Below are 13,632 nucleotides of genomic sequence, written 5' to 3' on the forward strand. Positions count from 1 at the left end.
CGCTGCGCTTGGAGAGCGTCACGCCAGGGGGAGGGGCGAGGGCGGCCTCGCCAATGACGGGCTGGATTGCGTGAGGCGAAGGGTCGTGATTGGACATCGGCAGCGGGCGACCCTGGGCTCAGCTACCTGTTGCTAAGGCCGCTGTAGATCGGCTCTGCTGCGTGCGAGGAAGGCTCGTCTCGCGAGAGCTCAGCTCCCTTCTTGGCCAGGGCAGCCGCAGCAGCAGGAGGACCGACATGGACGCTCACGAGGACTACGTTTGGCCGCGGGCAACCTCCGAGCTCATACTCCTCCCGGTCACGGGTCTGGAGTGCGTGGGGGATCGGCTGTTGGCGGGTGAGGTTTGGGTTGAAGCGCATGCTAGTGGAGAAGAAACCGTGCGCTCGCGTGGGGCGGGACCGTGAGAACAAAGGGATACCCCCAAGGAGGAGGACGGGCGGCGGGATGAAGCCCGACCGAGGGGGGCGGGAGCCCAGGAGATGGCGGGCAGGAGACCCAGCCGGAGGAGCCCTGGAGACAAAAAAAACCCGATGTGGCTACTGAGTCCCTTCATAGTCTGCAGCCGACGTGGAAAGAGCGGTGGGGCTGCGGGAAAGTGCGAGGAAACGCAGTGATATGGAGGGCGAGTGGTGTGTGGCCCCTTCCTGGAGTGGAGCGGGGGGCGGGGGGGGGGTGGGTTGGGATGAGCCGACCCCAAGGTGGGCGGTCCTGAGGGCGGGGCCCGGTGGCGGGGGTGTGGCCTCAGGGCTGTGTGAGGCTTCTCCGTGGAAGATGGGGAGGACCAGATTGAGTGGCGGGAAACTAGAGATGAGACCTTTTTGAGTGAGCCAATGCTTGGGGAGGCAGACGCTAAGGCCCCTTCTGAGATGGTTGCGTCCAGGAATTCCGATGTTGATGCTTCTTGGGGGAAGGTCAGGTCAAGAAGCATAGGCCATCAAAGCCCTGAGACCTGAGGCAGCAGACCCTTGGGGAGCATTGAGGACTGACTGGAAGACACTAGTGATTGATGGTGGTGCTGCTGAGTTTTTTAAGGGTCCTGAGGCAGGGCTCTGTCAAGTCTTGAGTGAGCTGCTTACTATCCTAAGGGGGTGGGTATGTGTGTGTGGGGAGGGATGGCCCAGTTGTGATCTGGTGAAGGGTGGGGACTCTGGGAGTTCAAGGTGCCTACGATGGGTTAGAGTCCTAAGGCTTCTGCAGGAAGAGATAGGTAGGCAGAAACTCAAAGAACCACAACAATGAGCCAAAGGCTTTGAGGCTGAGAATTTGTTACTTCGGGAGAAAGAGGGAATTTCTGTGAGGCTGAGCAGGGGTGGGGTGGGACAAGTGCTGGAGAAAGGAGCAGAGGCCAGACCGTTTTAAGCCTAGATCTGACTTCATAGTGGTGGTGGAGAGCGGCCCCATGAAGGGTTTTAGGCAAGAAAATGACCTGGGAAATGCAGGTTAGAAAGCTCTTCAAGTGAATTCCTCTACTCCAGTGACTTCCAGAGTGACTTTTGTATTGCTGCAATTCTCAAATTCTGTCCATGTGCACCTATAATCTGAATTTCCAGCCCTCTTTGCTTATGAGTTCCAGGTCCAAGTGCACAGGTGCCTTCAATTTGAAATATTCCTACTGGGTGCTCCAGCTCAGCAGAGGGAACAACAGCCAGTCAGGTGCCTGAGTCTGAGCATCTCCCTCAGCTCCCAAGCCAATCTGGTTGATTTTGACTTCATACATGTGGCCACTGTCTGTATATTGCCGTCATTTGAGGCCATGCAACTTTGTCTCCTAGACCCCCTCAGGAGCATTCTCCCAGCCTATCCTTGAGCTCTTTGTTTCTTATTCCAACCACACGACTGTGCTCACCTCAGGGTCATCAGACTTGCTATTCTATCTGCCAAGAAAGGTTCACCCATCTCCCCCATGCTTGCTCTTCCTTTGGTTACCACTGCTTATTGATTCCTCTCCGTCTATATGTTATGTTCGCAAGGTGGCCTCTCCTGACACCCAGTCTGTTTATTTTTTAATTATTATTTTTTAAATTTTATTTTTGAGAGAGAGCGCAGGGGAGGAGCAGAGAGAGAGAGAGAGAGGGAGACACAGGATCTGAAGCAGGCTCCATACTCTGAGCTGTCAGCACAGAGCCTGATGCAGGGATCAAACTCACCAACTGTGTGATCATGACCTGAGCCAAAGTTAGATGCTCAACCGACTGAGCCACCCAGGCGCCCCTCACCCAGTCTGTTTAGACGAGACCAGGGTTTCTCAGTATCAGCACTTTTGACATTTTGGCCCAGATCCTTTTTTTGTGTGGGGGGCTGTCTGTGCTTTGCAGGACGTTTAGGAGCATCCCTGGCTTCTACTCCTAGTTGCCAGTTAGCATAGCTCCCAGTTGTGACAACCAGAATGTCTCCAGATATTGCCAGATGTCTTCTGGAGGGAAAATCCTGTGGAATAGATTTTCCTCTTTTATACTCTTAAAGCAACCTGTATAGTTCTTTCTTGGAACTTACCAGAGTTACAACAATGTAGTTTACTTGGGTGATACTGTTTATTGTCTGCCTGATGGGCAGGAGTCTGGGTCTGTGCTTGTCTTACTCACTACTCCAGCATGTAGTTAGTTCCTTGTCTGGTTTATAATTGATGCTCAGTTCATGTCTATTGAATGTCGAAAAATGGAGATTGCAAGCTAAGAATATCATGAGGAACTGTTAATGTCATCTCAGGTTAAGGTGATATCCTGGGGCAAAGTCACTGTGGTGGGGAGGATTTGCAAAATCTTTAGAAAATGAGCACTCGGAACATGAGAAGATGTGGGAAGTTTAGAGGAGTGAGTGGTGAGCTTCCTGCTTTGGGGCTGGGGCTGAGTAGAGGGTGGCAATGGTTGAGAGAACTTGAAGGTGAACTAGTAGAGTGGGAAGTGCCTGCAGGGCAGGCAGGAGGTGGCTTAGGGTCATGGGAACCTTGGCTGTCAAAGTAGGGGCTGCCTCTCCTGGTTCTTCTCATCAGTGTTGAACATGCTCACATCTGAGCTTCAAGGAAGAAGTTTCTGGAAATCCAGAGGCGTTCTGCTGTGGCCCCAAGGTGGGAGGATCACCTTTAGGGACAGCCTCTGCCCTGGGGGAGGGATGGGTTGGGGGGGGCGGAAGAGGGCGTGTAGAAGCAGATGAGGCTGAGGATTTGGGAGAAAGGCTGACAGGCTTCCAATGGAAGGATGAGAAGTTAGGTGGGGCGAGGAAGAGCCTGTGTTTGAGGAAGTCAGGTTGAACTGAGTATCTGAATGTCAGCATTGAAAGTCCAGCTGAAGCTGAGGCCGGGGATTGTCCAGGGTTCAAGCCTGCAGGGTCGTGTGTTCTAATGCATTCGCAGGCTACATGCCCGCGTTTTCCCTGCCCTCGTCTCTTCATGACTTATCAGAGGTGAGGTTCTGATGTGGCTCTCTGCCTCTGTCTAGGTGAGGGGCCAGATGTCCTGGTGTACAGCCTCGATTTTGGTGGCCATCTGCGGATGATGAAGCGCGTGCAGAACCTGCTTGGCCACTATCTTATCCATGGGTTCCGGGTGCGACCAGAACCAAACGGAGACCTTGACTCGGAGGCTATGGTGGCTGTGTTTGGGAGCAAGGGACTCCGAGTTGTGAAAGTTAGCTGGGGACAGGGCCGCTTCCGGGAGCTCTGGCGCTCTGGCCTATGGAACATGTCTGACTGGATCTGGGATGCACGTTGGCTTGAGGGGAACATAGCCTTGGCCCTGGGCCATAACTCAGTAGTGCTATACGACCCTGTGGTAGGGTGCATGCTGCAGGAGGTGCCCTGCACAGACAGGTGCACCCTCTCCTCAGCCTGTCTGATCGGAGACACCTGGAAGGAGCTGACCATAGTGGCAGGTGCTGTTTCCAATCAGCTCCTTGTCTGGTACCCAGCAGCTGCCTTAATAGATAATAAGCCTGTGGCCCCTGACCGACGGGTCAGTGGGCATGTGGGTGTCATCTTCAGCATGTCGTACCTGGAAAGTAAAGGCTTGTTGGCCACAGCTTCAGAAGACCGAAGTGTCCGCATCTGGAAGGTGGGTGACCTGCGGGTGCCTGGGGGTCGGGTACAGAATATTGGGCACTGCTTTGGGCACAGTGCCCGTGTGTGGCAGGTCAAGCTACTAGAGAATTACCTTATCAGTGCTGGAGAGGACTGTGTCTGCTTGGTATGGAGCCACGAAGGTGAGATCCTTCAGGCCTTTCGGGGCCACCAGGGTCGTGGCATCAGGGCTTTAGCTGCCCATGAGAGGCAGGCCTGGGTGGTTACTGGGGGTGATGACTCAGGCATCCGGCTGTGGCACTTGGTAGGGCGTGGGTACCCAGGTTCGGGGGTCTCAGCTCTCTGCTTCAAGTCCCGTAGCAGGCCAGGTACCCTCAAGGCTGTGACGCTGGCTGGCTCATGGCGACTACTGGCAGTGACTGACACAGGGGTCTTGTACCTCTATGACTTTGAGGTCAAGTGCTGGGAGCAGCTGCTGGAGGATAAACGCTTCCAGTCCTACTGCCTCCTGGAGGCAGCCCCTGGTCCTGAGGGCTTTGGACTGTGTGCCATGGCCAATGGGGAGGGTCGTGTCAAGGTTGTCCCCATCAACACTCCAACAGCAGCTGTGGACCTGACCCTGTTCTGTGGGAAGGTGCATAGTCTGAGCTGGGCCTTGCGTGGCTATGAGGAGCTCCTGTTGCTGGCATCGGGCCCTGGTGGTGTGGTGGCTTGCCTGGAAATCTCAGCCGCACCCTCTGGCAAAGCCATCTTTGTAAAGGAACGTTGCCGGTACCTACTGCCTCCAAGCAAGCAGAGATGGCACACATGCAGTGCCTTCTTACCCCCTGGTGACTTCCTGGTGTGCGGGGACCGTCGGGGCTCTGTGTTGCTGTTCCCCTCCAGACCAGCTCTGCTCAAGGATCTTGGGATTGGGGGCAAGGCTGTAGCTGTCACTGGAGCACTTGAAGCAGGTAGTGGCAGTGGTGGGGATGAAACTGAGTGGGGCCCTGTGTCCACCCTCCCTTCTCTGCACGGGAAGCAGGGTGTGACCTCAGTCACCTGCCATGGTGGCTACGTGTATACCACAGGGCGTGATGGCGCCTATTACCAGCTCTTTGTGCGAGGTGGCCAACTCCAGCCAGTCCTAAGGCAGAAGTCCTGTCGAGGCATGAACTGGGTGGCTGGGCTCCGTATGATGGCTGATGGGAGTATGGTCATCCTGGGTTTCCATGCCAATGAGTTTGTGGTGTGGAGTCCCCGATCCCATGAAAAGCTGCACATCGTTAACTGTGGTGGAGGGCACCGCTCCTGGGCCTTCTCTGATACCGAGGCGGCTATGGCCTTTGCCTACCTCAAGGATGGGGATGTCATGCTGTACCGGGCTCTGGGTGGCTGTACTAGGCCACACGTGATCCTCCGGGAGAGCCTGCATGGCCGTGAGATCACTTGTGTAAAGCGTGTGGGCACCATCACTCTGGGACCTGAATTTGAGATGCCCAGCTTCATGCAGCCTGACTACTTGGAGCCCGGCAGCGAGGGGCCTGGCCTGACTGACATTGTGATCACATGCAGCGAGGACACCACTGTCTGTGTCCTGGCGCTCCCCACAGCCACTGGCTCGGCCCATGCACTTACAGCTGTCTGTAATCACATCTCCTCGGTGCGTGCGCTGGCTGTGTGGGGCATTGGTACCCCAGGTGGCCCTCAGGATCCTCGGCCAGGCCTGACTGCTCATGTGGTGTCTGCGGGGGGCCGGGCTGAGATGCATTGCTTCAGCATCATGGTCACCCCAGACCCCAGCACCCCGAGCCGCCTCGCCTGCCACGTCATGCACCTTTCGTCCCACCGGCTAGACGAGTACTGGGACCGGCAGCGCAATCGGCACCGGATGATCAAGGTGGATCCAGAGACCAGGTAATGTGCACTGCTAGGTGGGAGTGTAGGGTGGTGTCACGCAGGGCAAGCCCCTTACAGCTGCTCCCAGGTTTGCCCTGACCTGTGTCTGGTCTCGGCAGGTATATGTCCCTAGCTATCTGTGAGCTCGACAGGCCTGGCCTTGGCCCCCTTGTGGCTGCAGCCTGCAGTGATGGAGCAGTGAGGTGAGAATGGGCATGGGGGGTGGTAGGGCCAAGAGACAAAGCCTGGTAGGTTGTCCAGAATGGGTTCTGAGCTGGGCCACTCTCCGCCCCCCAGGCTCTTTCTTTTGCAGGACTCTGGGCGGCGGCTGCAGCTCCTGGCTGAAACCTTCCACCACAAGCGGTGTGTCCTTAAGGTCCATTCCTTTACACATGAGGCACCCAACCAGCGGCGGTGAGAGAGGCTGCATGGTGGTCCTGCGTGGGCCAGGTGGGGGCTCCTGTTGCTTTCCATCCCCCTCACTGACCTAGCTGCCCTCCCCTGGCTCCCAGGAGGCTGTTCCTGTGCAGTGCAGCTACTGATGGCAGCTTGGCCTTCTGGGATCTCACTACTGTGCTAGACCATGGTTCCACTGCCCTGGAGCCTCCAACGGACCCCGGGCTTCCCTACCGTGAGTAGCCAGTGTACAACCATGGCTGTCCCTCCCCACCTCACACTTTGCCTTCACCCATGTGGCAGCGAGGCCCTGATAACCAACTTTTTCCTCCAGGACTGGGCACCCCCTGCCTGACCCTCCAGGCTCATAGCTGTGGTGTCAACAGCCTGCACACCTTGCCCACACGTGAGGGCCAACTTGTGGCCAGTGGCAGTGAGGATGGCTCCCTCCATGTCTTTGTGCTGGCTGTGGAGGCACCAGAGCTGGAAGAGGCCGCTGGGGGTGCTGAGCTGGTGCCCCAGTTGCATGTGCTAGAGGAATACTCTGTCCCCTGTGCACATGCTGCCCATGTGACAGGCCTCAAGATCCTAAGCCCAAGCCTTATGGTCTCAGCCTCCATCGACCAACGGCTGACCTTCTGGCGTCTGGGGCATGGTGAGCCCACCTTCATGAACAGTACCGTGTACCACGTCCCAGATGTGGCTGACATGGACTGCTGGCCTGTGAGCCCTGAGTTTGGCCACCGCTGTGCTCTTGGGGGCCAGGGGCTTGAGGTTTACAACTGGTATGATTGAAGTGTCCCGCGGTGGCCGGCATGCTGGGTATGGGGCCTGCTCGCAGATGGAGTGGAACAGGAGTGACTGTCTGTGCCCATGCCCAGTGTGCCTTGAGGGGAGGAGGCGGCAGCCGCGGGTTCCTGACGTCAGAGCAGGAGCTGGAGGTGAGTAGGGTGCCATCTGGGCAGACCAAAAATATGCCCTACTGCGTATAATAGGACCAGGCTTTATAATAGAAGTAGTTTATTTTTGGTTTCAGGTCCCTAACAAAATCTGTGTATCTTTTTTTCAGGTGATGACTCTGTAAACATTCCTAGATATTTGGGGTCTCTGTGGCCTTAGATATGGTTCAGCGGAGGGAGGCCCAGCGTGGCTAGGCCGGTGTGAAGCACTTCACGCACGGCCCGCAGAAGCTGGAGACGGGCAAACATTTGACCAAACAGGTGTGGTCGAGGTGCCTGTTGGAGAGAGGGCCTGCTGGTCTCGTCCTTTGCTTCCCTTGCACCCCCGCAACCCCCCACCCCGTTTTGCTGTGCACTTACTCCTAGGATGTGTATGCGGTTATAGTAGGAGCTGAAATCCATGCTGAGCTGTACCAGGAACTTGCACATCTAGAGACAGAGACTGAGTCACTGGCTGGTCTCTGATCTTGTGCCCAACCCAGAATAAAGCATTGAGTGTGCAGTGTCTGTCCCCGTCTCCTCTGCCTCACCGTCTCTGTGCGTGCGGTCGTGTGCAGCCCTGGGGCTGTGCATGCCAGGGCTGCTGTCTGGCTCAGCAGGTCTGGGAAGGGGAGGATGCCATTGAAGAGCAGGAGCCACTCACCCTGGGAGGAAGAAGGGTGCTGGGAGATGAGGTCCCAACCTCCTGTGGGTGCCCAACTACCTGGGGAGGGCACTCACCTCATCCTGTAGCACTGAGAAATCGAGACTGCTCACAGGTGGAAAAGTGGGGTACAGACCTTGTTCCATGCTGTGCCTGTACCCTTCAAACAGTGTGGCAAGACGGGCACAGTTATACATGACGAAGGTGCCGCTCTTGGTGCCCTTTGTGGAAATGCTGTCGGCCAGGGCCAGGAGAAGCTGAGGAATGGGGGCACAGCTGCAGCCACCACACGTGCTGTCCAAGCCCTGATCCTGTAGGTCACCCAGGCTCACCTGACCGTGCGGGGCTGTGCTGAGCATCTCAAACTTGATGGTCGCCACGGAGAGAACGCTGAAGACCTCTGTCCAGGCTGGGTCTGGGGGAGTGCGGTCGGTGAGTCTCCACAGGCAGGGAAGCAGACGGGCCGCCCCTCCTGCAGAGCACAGCTAGGGGTTCCCGGGCGCACGCACCTCGTGCCAGGTCCCTGCCGTGCTTCACTGCCGACGCCTTGCACACCTGGGCGTGCCGGAGCCTGCATGAGGAGAAGAGTGAGCGGGGCAGGCGGGGTGGTGAGGAGTTCCCCTCCACCTCAACTACCCTGACTAGGGGGCCTCCCTTCCAGTCTCACTCACTCGTAGTACTCAGGGGCGGTGAGGGTGCTGGGTGCACCAGCCACTTTCACCGGGCCACAGACCAGGTGCTTCTGTCGGGAAGAGAACAGGCACTCAGCTAGGAAGCGATACCCTCCAACACCAAACCCTTCGGGAAGCCTAAATCTGGTGCCTGGACTCCCCCCCGCCTTTCAAGCCCACCCCAGGACACAGTCCAGTTTCTTCAGTGTTCTCTGGGATGTGCCTCCGGACCCCACCTTCTCTCAGGATGCTCACAAGCTGCGGCAAATACCCACTCACCGAGCCTAACCTCCCCCTCAGGATCAGGCGTCACGTATGGACACCCTGGCCAACAGGACGCTTGAGGGTTTTCAAGGGCCCTCAGGATGGTGGGGGCGGGGAGGAAGCCACTAAACCTACCTGTGTGAGCGGAGCCTGGTCATCCAGCTTCCGCCAAAGCAGGTCCACCTTTTGTTGCTGGAACTCCTCCTCACAGCTCACCACGTGCACAACCATGCAGCGGTCTGCGTTAGCATCTGGGGCCGCAGCCTACGGTGTGTAGGAAGACGGTCACCGAGCGAACACAGGACACTCGGCTGGCCAGTGTCAGCCTACGGAGTCGGGTCAGTCACTAACCAGGGATGGAGGGCTGTCCCCTGGCCGGCAGCGCGCAGCCTCCTGCAGCTCGGCTAGCACCGAGAGCAGATCCTCAGTCACTGCAGAGAACACGAGGGCGTTGAGGCTAGCCAGGAGCACAGAGTCCCCACCTTCTCTCCAGCCCTGCGAGGCTCCAGCTCCTACCCAGACACTTGTCCAGGTTGGGGTCATAGCCAGCTGCGCGTCCCCGTTCTTGCACCAGCTCCTTCAGGCACACTGTGCCCAGGACGCCGCGGGGCAGGGCTCCCCGCTCCTGGGCAGGGCTAAGCTCTGCAAGCGCGCGGTTCCTCAGGGCTTCGGTGGCGGCTCTCTCCGAAGCAGCGGGCCAGTCCACGCGCAGTTGCTGCAGGAAGGTCGGCATGTGCGGGTCTCGCACGGCGGGGACGAGGCGCACACTCTCCCTGCGAAGCGAGGGCGACCGCCTCAGCCCTATCACCCGGCCCAGCTCCCCCCTACTTCCCACTCGCAGCTGCTTGCGTCCCAGCTTCCTACCCCCGCCTCTTTGGCCCCGCGTCGCGCTCACCCGTGAGCGCGCAGAGTTCGCGCCAAATGATCGGCCACGAGCACGGCGCGCAGCTGGCTCAGGCGGAGCGCGCCGGGGGCGCTGCGCAGCGCCGGGCAGTGGAGGAGGATGCGCGGGCCCGGCGCGGCGGGCGCGGCGGGCGCGGCGGGCGCGGCGGGCGCGACATAGGCGGCCACGGCGCCGAGCACGCGCTCGAAGACGGCGGGCCGCTGCAGCTGGAGCGCTAGACCCGCGGGGGTCGACGTGCAGCGCAGCACCGGGGCCACGCCGGGGCCCTGCAGGCCGGCGACTGCACGGACCACACGCTCGGGCACCTGCGAGAGGAAGGGCGATGAGCGGGCTGCGGCGATGCCCCCCGCCGCATGTCCCCACTCGGCCGCTCGCGCCCACCTGTCCGTCCCCGAAGCGCGCTTGTAATGCGGGCCGCGGCGCCAGAAAGTCTCGGGCACGCAGGTGGCGGGCGCGCGTCTCCTTGAACCACACGGGGTCGCCAGGCCCCAGGGCGGTGTTGAGGGCCCCTAGCGTCTCTCCGACCCCCAGGCGCCCCGTCGCCATGGCGACCGGAAGGAACCAGCAGAACCGGAAGCAAACCCCCGGGAGGTCGAACTTCCGGGAGGACCGACAGGCCAGGGCGCGTATCCGGTGGCGGCCCCTGAGCTGACAGGTGCGCCAGAGGGAACCTGATAGCCGCTTTAGACCTTCGGCCCCAGCTCTCCCTCTGCGTGGCCAGTCTGCCCTGCCTGTCCTAGGTTCCTAAATCTCCGGGTCCATCTTAGACCTAGGGTTCTGTCTTCGCCACCTGCATTAGCAACCAGGGAAAGGATCCTCCCTACTGGGTGGGGCCCAGATCGCTGTTTCTCCCCTCGAAGTCTTACCTCTGTGTATTTGTGATGACGTTTCATTCCCCACATTTGACACATGATCAAACGTCAGAAGCTCCAAATGAATTTAGTGGGATAGGGCAGCTAACATTACAGCCAGCTAACATTTCACGACCACCTAAAAACTCATTTTTAAAAGAATTAGTATTCTGCGGTTTCAGGTTATTCAGAAGTATTTCCTCCTTTGCGATTTGGGTCGTCTTTACATCGGATAAATGCCTACTCTCGTAGAATTGCTTCTCTTGATTTTTGAGGAATTAGATCCATCAAGATAGTTTCCAGAATTACCAGCTTTTTTTTTTTTTTAACGTTTATTCATTTTTGAGAAGCAGAGACAAGAGAGTGAGTGGGGGAGGGGCAGAGAGAGAGGGAGATACAGAATCCGAAGCAGGCTCCAGGCTCTGAGCTGTCAGCACAGAACCCCGTGCAGGGCTCGAACTCAGGACGAGAGAGATCTCATGACCTGAGCCGAAGGCAGATGCCCAACCGACTGAGCCACCCAGGCGCCCCCAGAATGACCAGCCTTTAATGCTTTCCTTTTAACCTTGTGTACTTTAACAGGGATCCTCCGGCTTCCTGGTTTAGGCAAGGAGCCATTCTGAGCCAAATAAACAATGTGATCATGAGAAGCCCCAGCTAAAGGACTGTTCCCAGTTGGAGCATCCCATTCCACTAGAGAGACAAAGCTCTTTCCTCTGTCCCACCAGTGATCCTGAATGTTTTCACTTCAATGTAACTTAAATCCCCTTTTCTTCCATTTTCTTTAATGGAGATTGAACCTGACACAGCACACAGTGCTGGGAAAACCATGATTTCTGCTCTGAAGCAGTGAGAGTGCCCAGGGCTCAGAAAGGAGAGAACCCTAGAAAGGGGCAGCAAAAGTTTGTCAAGACCCCTTTCTGGGCCAGGGCTCCAAGGCCCTGCTGGGATCGCAGAAAGAGCACTGGGCGGACACGACATTCCCGATGGCTTCTTGGGTGCCCACTCAACGGGAGTGATCGTGTCATTCCAAAGCGCTTTCCATTCCGCAGGCGCATGACCCTGGGGCAGCTACTAACAGGGTTGGGGGCTGGAGGCGGAGCTGGGGACTACAGCTACTCTCGGTACACGAAGACGGTTGGGGTGGGTTTTCCCCAGGAAGTGAAGGGCTATCTTTAGCGAGCTGCGGTGGCCCTGTGGGACTCACCGCGATCGCAGCCCTGTCCAGAGGCCCTGGAAACGCCCTCCCTTGTCAATGCCACTCCAGGTTCCAGAGATGACCACAAACCTGGCTCTCCGACGTCTACGCCCACCACTTCCAGGCTGAGGGCGCACCTGAGACAGGGTCAGAGACCAGAGCGACCCAATAAGTATGTATGGGGGTCAGAGGCTGGCCCACCCCACCTAGGCCAGGACGCTGCTCTGGCAGGAGAGCAGGGAACGAAATCCAAGCGCAGCTGGAATGCTCTGGAGACAACAGCTGCTTTTGGGATTCCGTTGCCCGCTGTCCAGCCGTGGCGGGTGGGAATGACCCCGGGGCGGGGGGGGGGGGGTAGTTCCATGTCCTGGGGCCAGATCAGGACCCCCATTCCCAGTACCAGGAGACAGACCTACGAGTGGGCGGTAAAACCGAGTGTAGTGGGAACGAGGCGCTCACCTGGGCCCCCCCAAAATAGGAAGGTTGGTGGGGGTCTCCCCTGGGACCGGTCCAGATCCGGATTAGATCCGCAGGGTAAGATTACTCCTGTTGGTCCCATGAAGCCAGGCCACCAGTGCGGAGACGGTGGTGGGAAGGGCTTCGAGATCAGCCTAGAGGGAAGCTCACCCGTAGGGCCGGAGAGGAAGTAAAGCCGCGCGCCCGCCTCAGGGACACCCCCGCACCCCGGGCCCTTTGTCCCGTGACTATGCCAGCGCCCGGAGCGCTGGGGACCCAATGGCGGCGATAGGACCCCCGGGAAGCCATTGCGACCGTCCTCCGCTATGCCGAGCCTCCCTCCCGCCCGGTCCCGTGGGTAGCAGACGCGTCAACATTCCCTTGAGGCCACGACACGGTGGGGGCGCGAAGATGCCCGAAACCCGCGCGGGCGCCAGCGACTCTCGCGCCAGTAGGCCCTCTGATTCGGTTCAAGACGGGGGGTCGGGGAATTCTCGGGCCGCGAGCAGCGTGAGCGACGACAGGGCGATGCTCCAGCAGCTGTCTAGTTCAATATCTGGTTCCGTTCGGCCCGGTGGCTCCCACCCGAACGGCTACAATCGCCCTACCACGGCGTCCCCTTCCTCTTGCTGGGGCCGCAGATTTGGAGCCATTTTAAGGCGAAACCAATCAGCCACGCCCCCTCGCGCTCCTGAGAAGCCAATCCACGCGTGGCCACGCCCCGGGAGACGCGCGGCGACGACGCCAACGGTCGCGCGGGTGACGGTTGAGGAGGGGCGTGATTCGCAGAAGTGCGGGGGAAACCTGAGCTGGCCGCTCCGCCCTCGGAACCCGACGCCCCAAAGCCTGGGATTAGGGGCTTGGATGCTGGCCCCACGCCCTGGCCAGGTGTGAGGGACTCGACCAGGTGCGCGGCATCCCCGCCCCAGGCTCCGGGAGTCCTGCGTTAATAGCTGAGGGCCGGGGACCAAGCGGCGGCGGGGGCCCAGGCAGCGCTCTGAGGCCGGCCACGCCACCAGGTGTCCGGCTCCCCCAGGACGGTCTGTGGGGGCCTGGGGCGGGGCGGGCGGCAGGTGCAGACACCGGAGCCGCGGTAGGGGACGGGCCCTCCTGGGACAGTTTTCCCGGGACGGCTCCTTCACAATCCCGCGCTGGGGCAGCCGACTCGCGCGGTGCCCTCCGGGACGCAGAGGGCGCTGTCAGCGCGCTGCGGAGAACTTCGCCACGACTCCGCTGACCTAGCGCCGGGTTCCCTGCACGCGGGTCCGCCATGGTTGCCTCGTTCGCTCTTCGCGGCCTGTGCCGAGCTCGAGCCGCCTTTCGCTGTGACCTCGCAGAGCTGCTGTGGTGAGTCCAGACCCAGCGTCCCTGATTCTCTCGCCCCCCGCGACCGGCGACTCC

The 13,632-nt window shown here is 59.2% G+C and overlaps 3 protein-coding genes across 7 annotated transcripts in view; 2 read left to right on the top strand and 1 right to left on the bottom strand.

Moving 5' to 3' along the window:
- Nucleotides 1–42: 42 nt before the first annotated feature.
- WDR6 (WD repeat domain 6) lies at nucleotides 43–7,751 on the top strand. 2 transcript variants are annotated; one of them, XM_081794758.1, is made up of 7 exons: nucleotides 43–336; nucleotides 3,435–5,907; nucleotides 6,009–6,092; nucleotides 6,187–6,303; nucleotides 6,402–6,520; nucleotides 6,620–7,226; nucleotides 7,355–7,751. In XM_081794758.1, exons 1-6 carry the CDS (start codon nucleotides 237–239, stop codon nucleotides 7,078–7,080), a joined length of 3,354 nt encoding a protein of 1,117 aa, XP_081650884.1. In that variant the 5' UTR covers nucleotides 43–236; the 3' UTR covers nucleotides 7,081–7,226; nucleotides 7,355–7,751. The 2 variants fall into 2 exon arrangements, with proteins under 2 accessions (XP_081650884.1, XP_081650885.1); XM_081794759.1 differs by lacking the exon at nucleotides 43–336 and adding an exon at nucleotides 343–629.
- Nucleotides 7,289–10,316, bottom strand: DALRD3 (DALR anticodon binding domain containing 3). 2 transcript variants are annotated; one of them, XM_060633643.3, is made up of 12 exons: nucleotides 10,108–10,316; nucleotides 9,718–10,031; nucleotides 9,339–9,595; nucleotides 9,174–9,253; nucleotides 8,958–9,086; nucleotides 8,559–8,629; nucleotides 8,397–8,458; nucleotides 8,220–8,302; nucleotides 7,965–8,144; nucleotides 7,775–7,888; nucleotides 7,605–7,673; nucleotides 7,289–7,520 (listed from the first exon to the last, which is right to left on the bottom strand). In XM_060633643.3, exons 1-12 carry the CDS (start codon nucleotides 10,270–10,272, stop codon nucleotides 7,401–7,403), a joined length of 1,644 nt encoding a protein of 547 aa, XP_060489626.3. In that variant the 5' UTR covers nucleotides 10,273–10,316; the 3' UTR covers nucleotides 7,289–7,400. The 2 variants fall into 2 exon arrangements, with proteins under 2 accessions (XP_060489626.3, XP_078299216.1); XM_078443090.2 differs by lacking the exon at nucleotides 9,718–10,031 and having other exon boundaries at nucleotides 10,108–10,232.
- A 2,633-nt stretch (nucleotides 10,317–12,949) lies between these two features.
- NDUFAF3 (NADH:ubiquinone oxidoreductase complex assembly factor 3) overlaps nucleotides 12,950–13,632 on the top strand; it is a 339,096-nt gene continuing 338,413 nt past the window's right edge. For 2 of the 3 annotated variants that reach the window (XM_060633679.3, XM_060633680.3), the window contains exon 1: nucleotides 12,977–13,578. In XM_060633679.3, coding sequence (XP_060489662.1) covers nucleotides 13,502–13,578 — 77 coding nt within the window. In that variant the 5' untranslated portion in view covers nucleotides 12,977–13,501. Of the gene's footprint in view, nucleotides 13,579–13,632 lie in introns of all 3 variants that reach the window. The other variant, XM_081794922.1, reaches the window with a different exon arrangement.

Source organism: Panthera onca, chromosome A2 (genome assembly GCF_046562875.1).
Source record: "Panthera onca isolate mPanOnc1 chromosome A2, mPanOnc1 haplotype 2, whole genome shotgun sequence".
NCBI lineage: Eukaryota > Metazoa > Chordata > Mammalia > Carnivora > Felidae > Panthera > Panthera onca.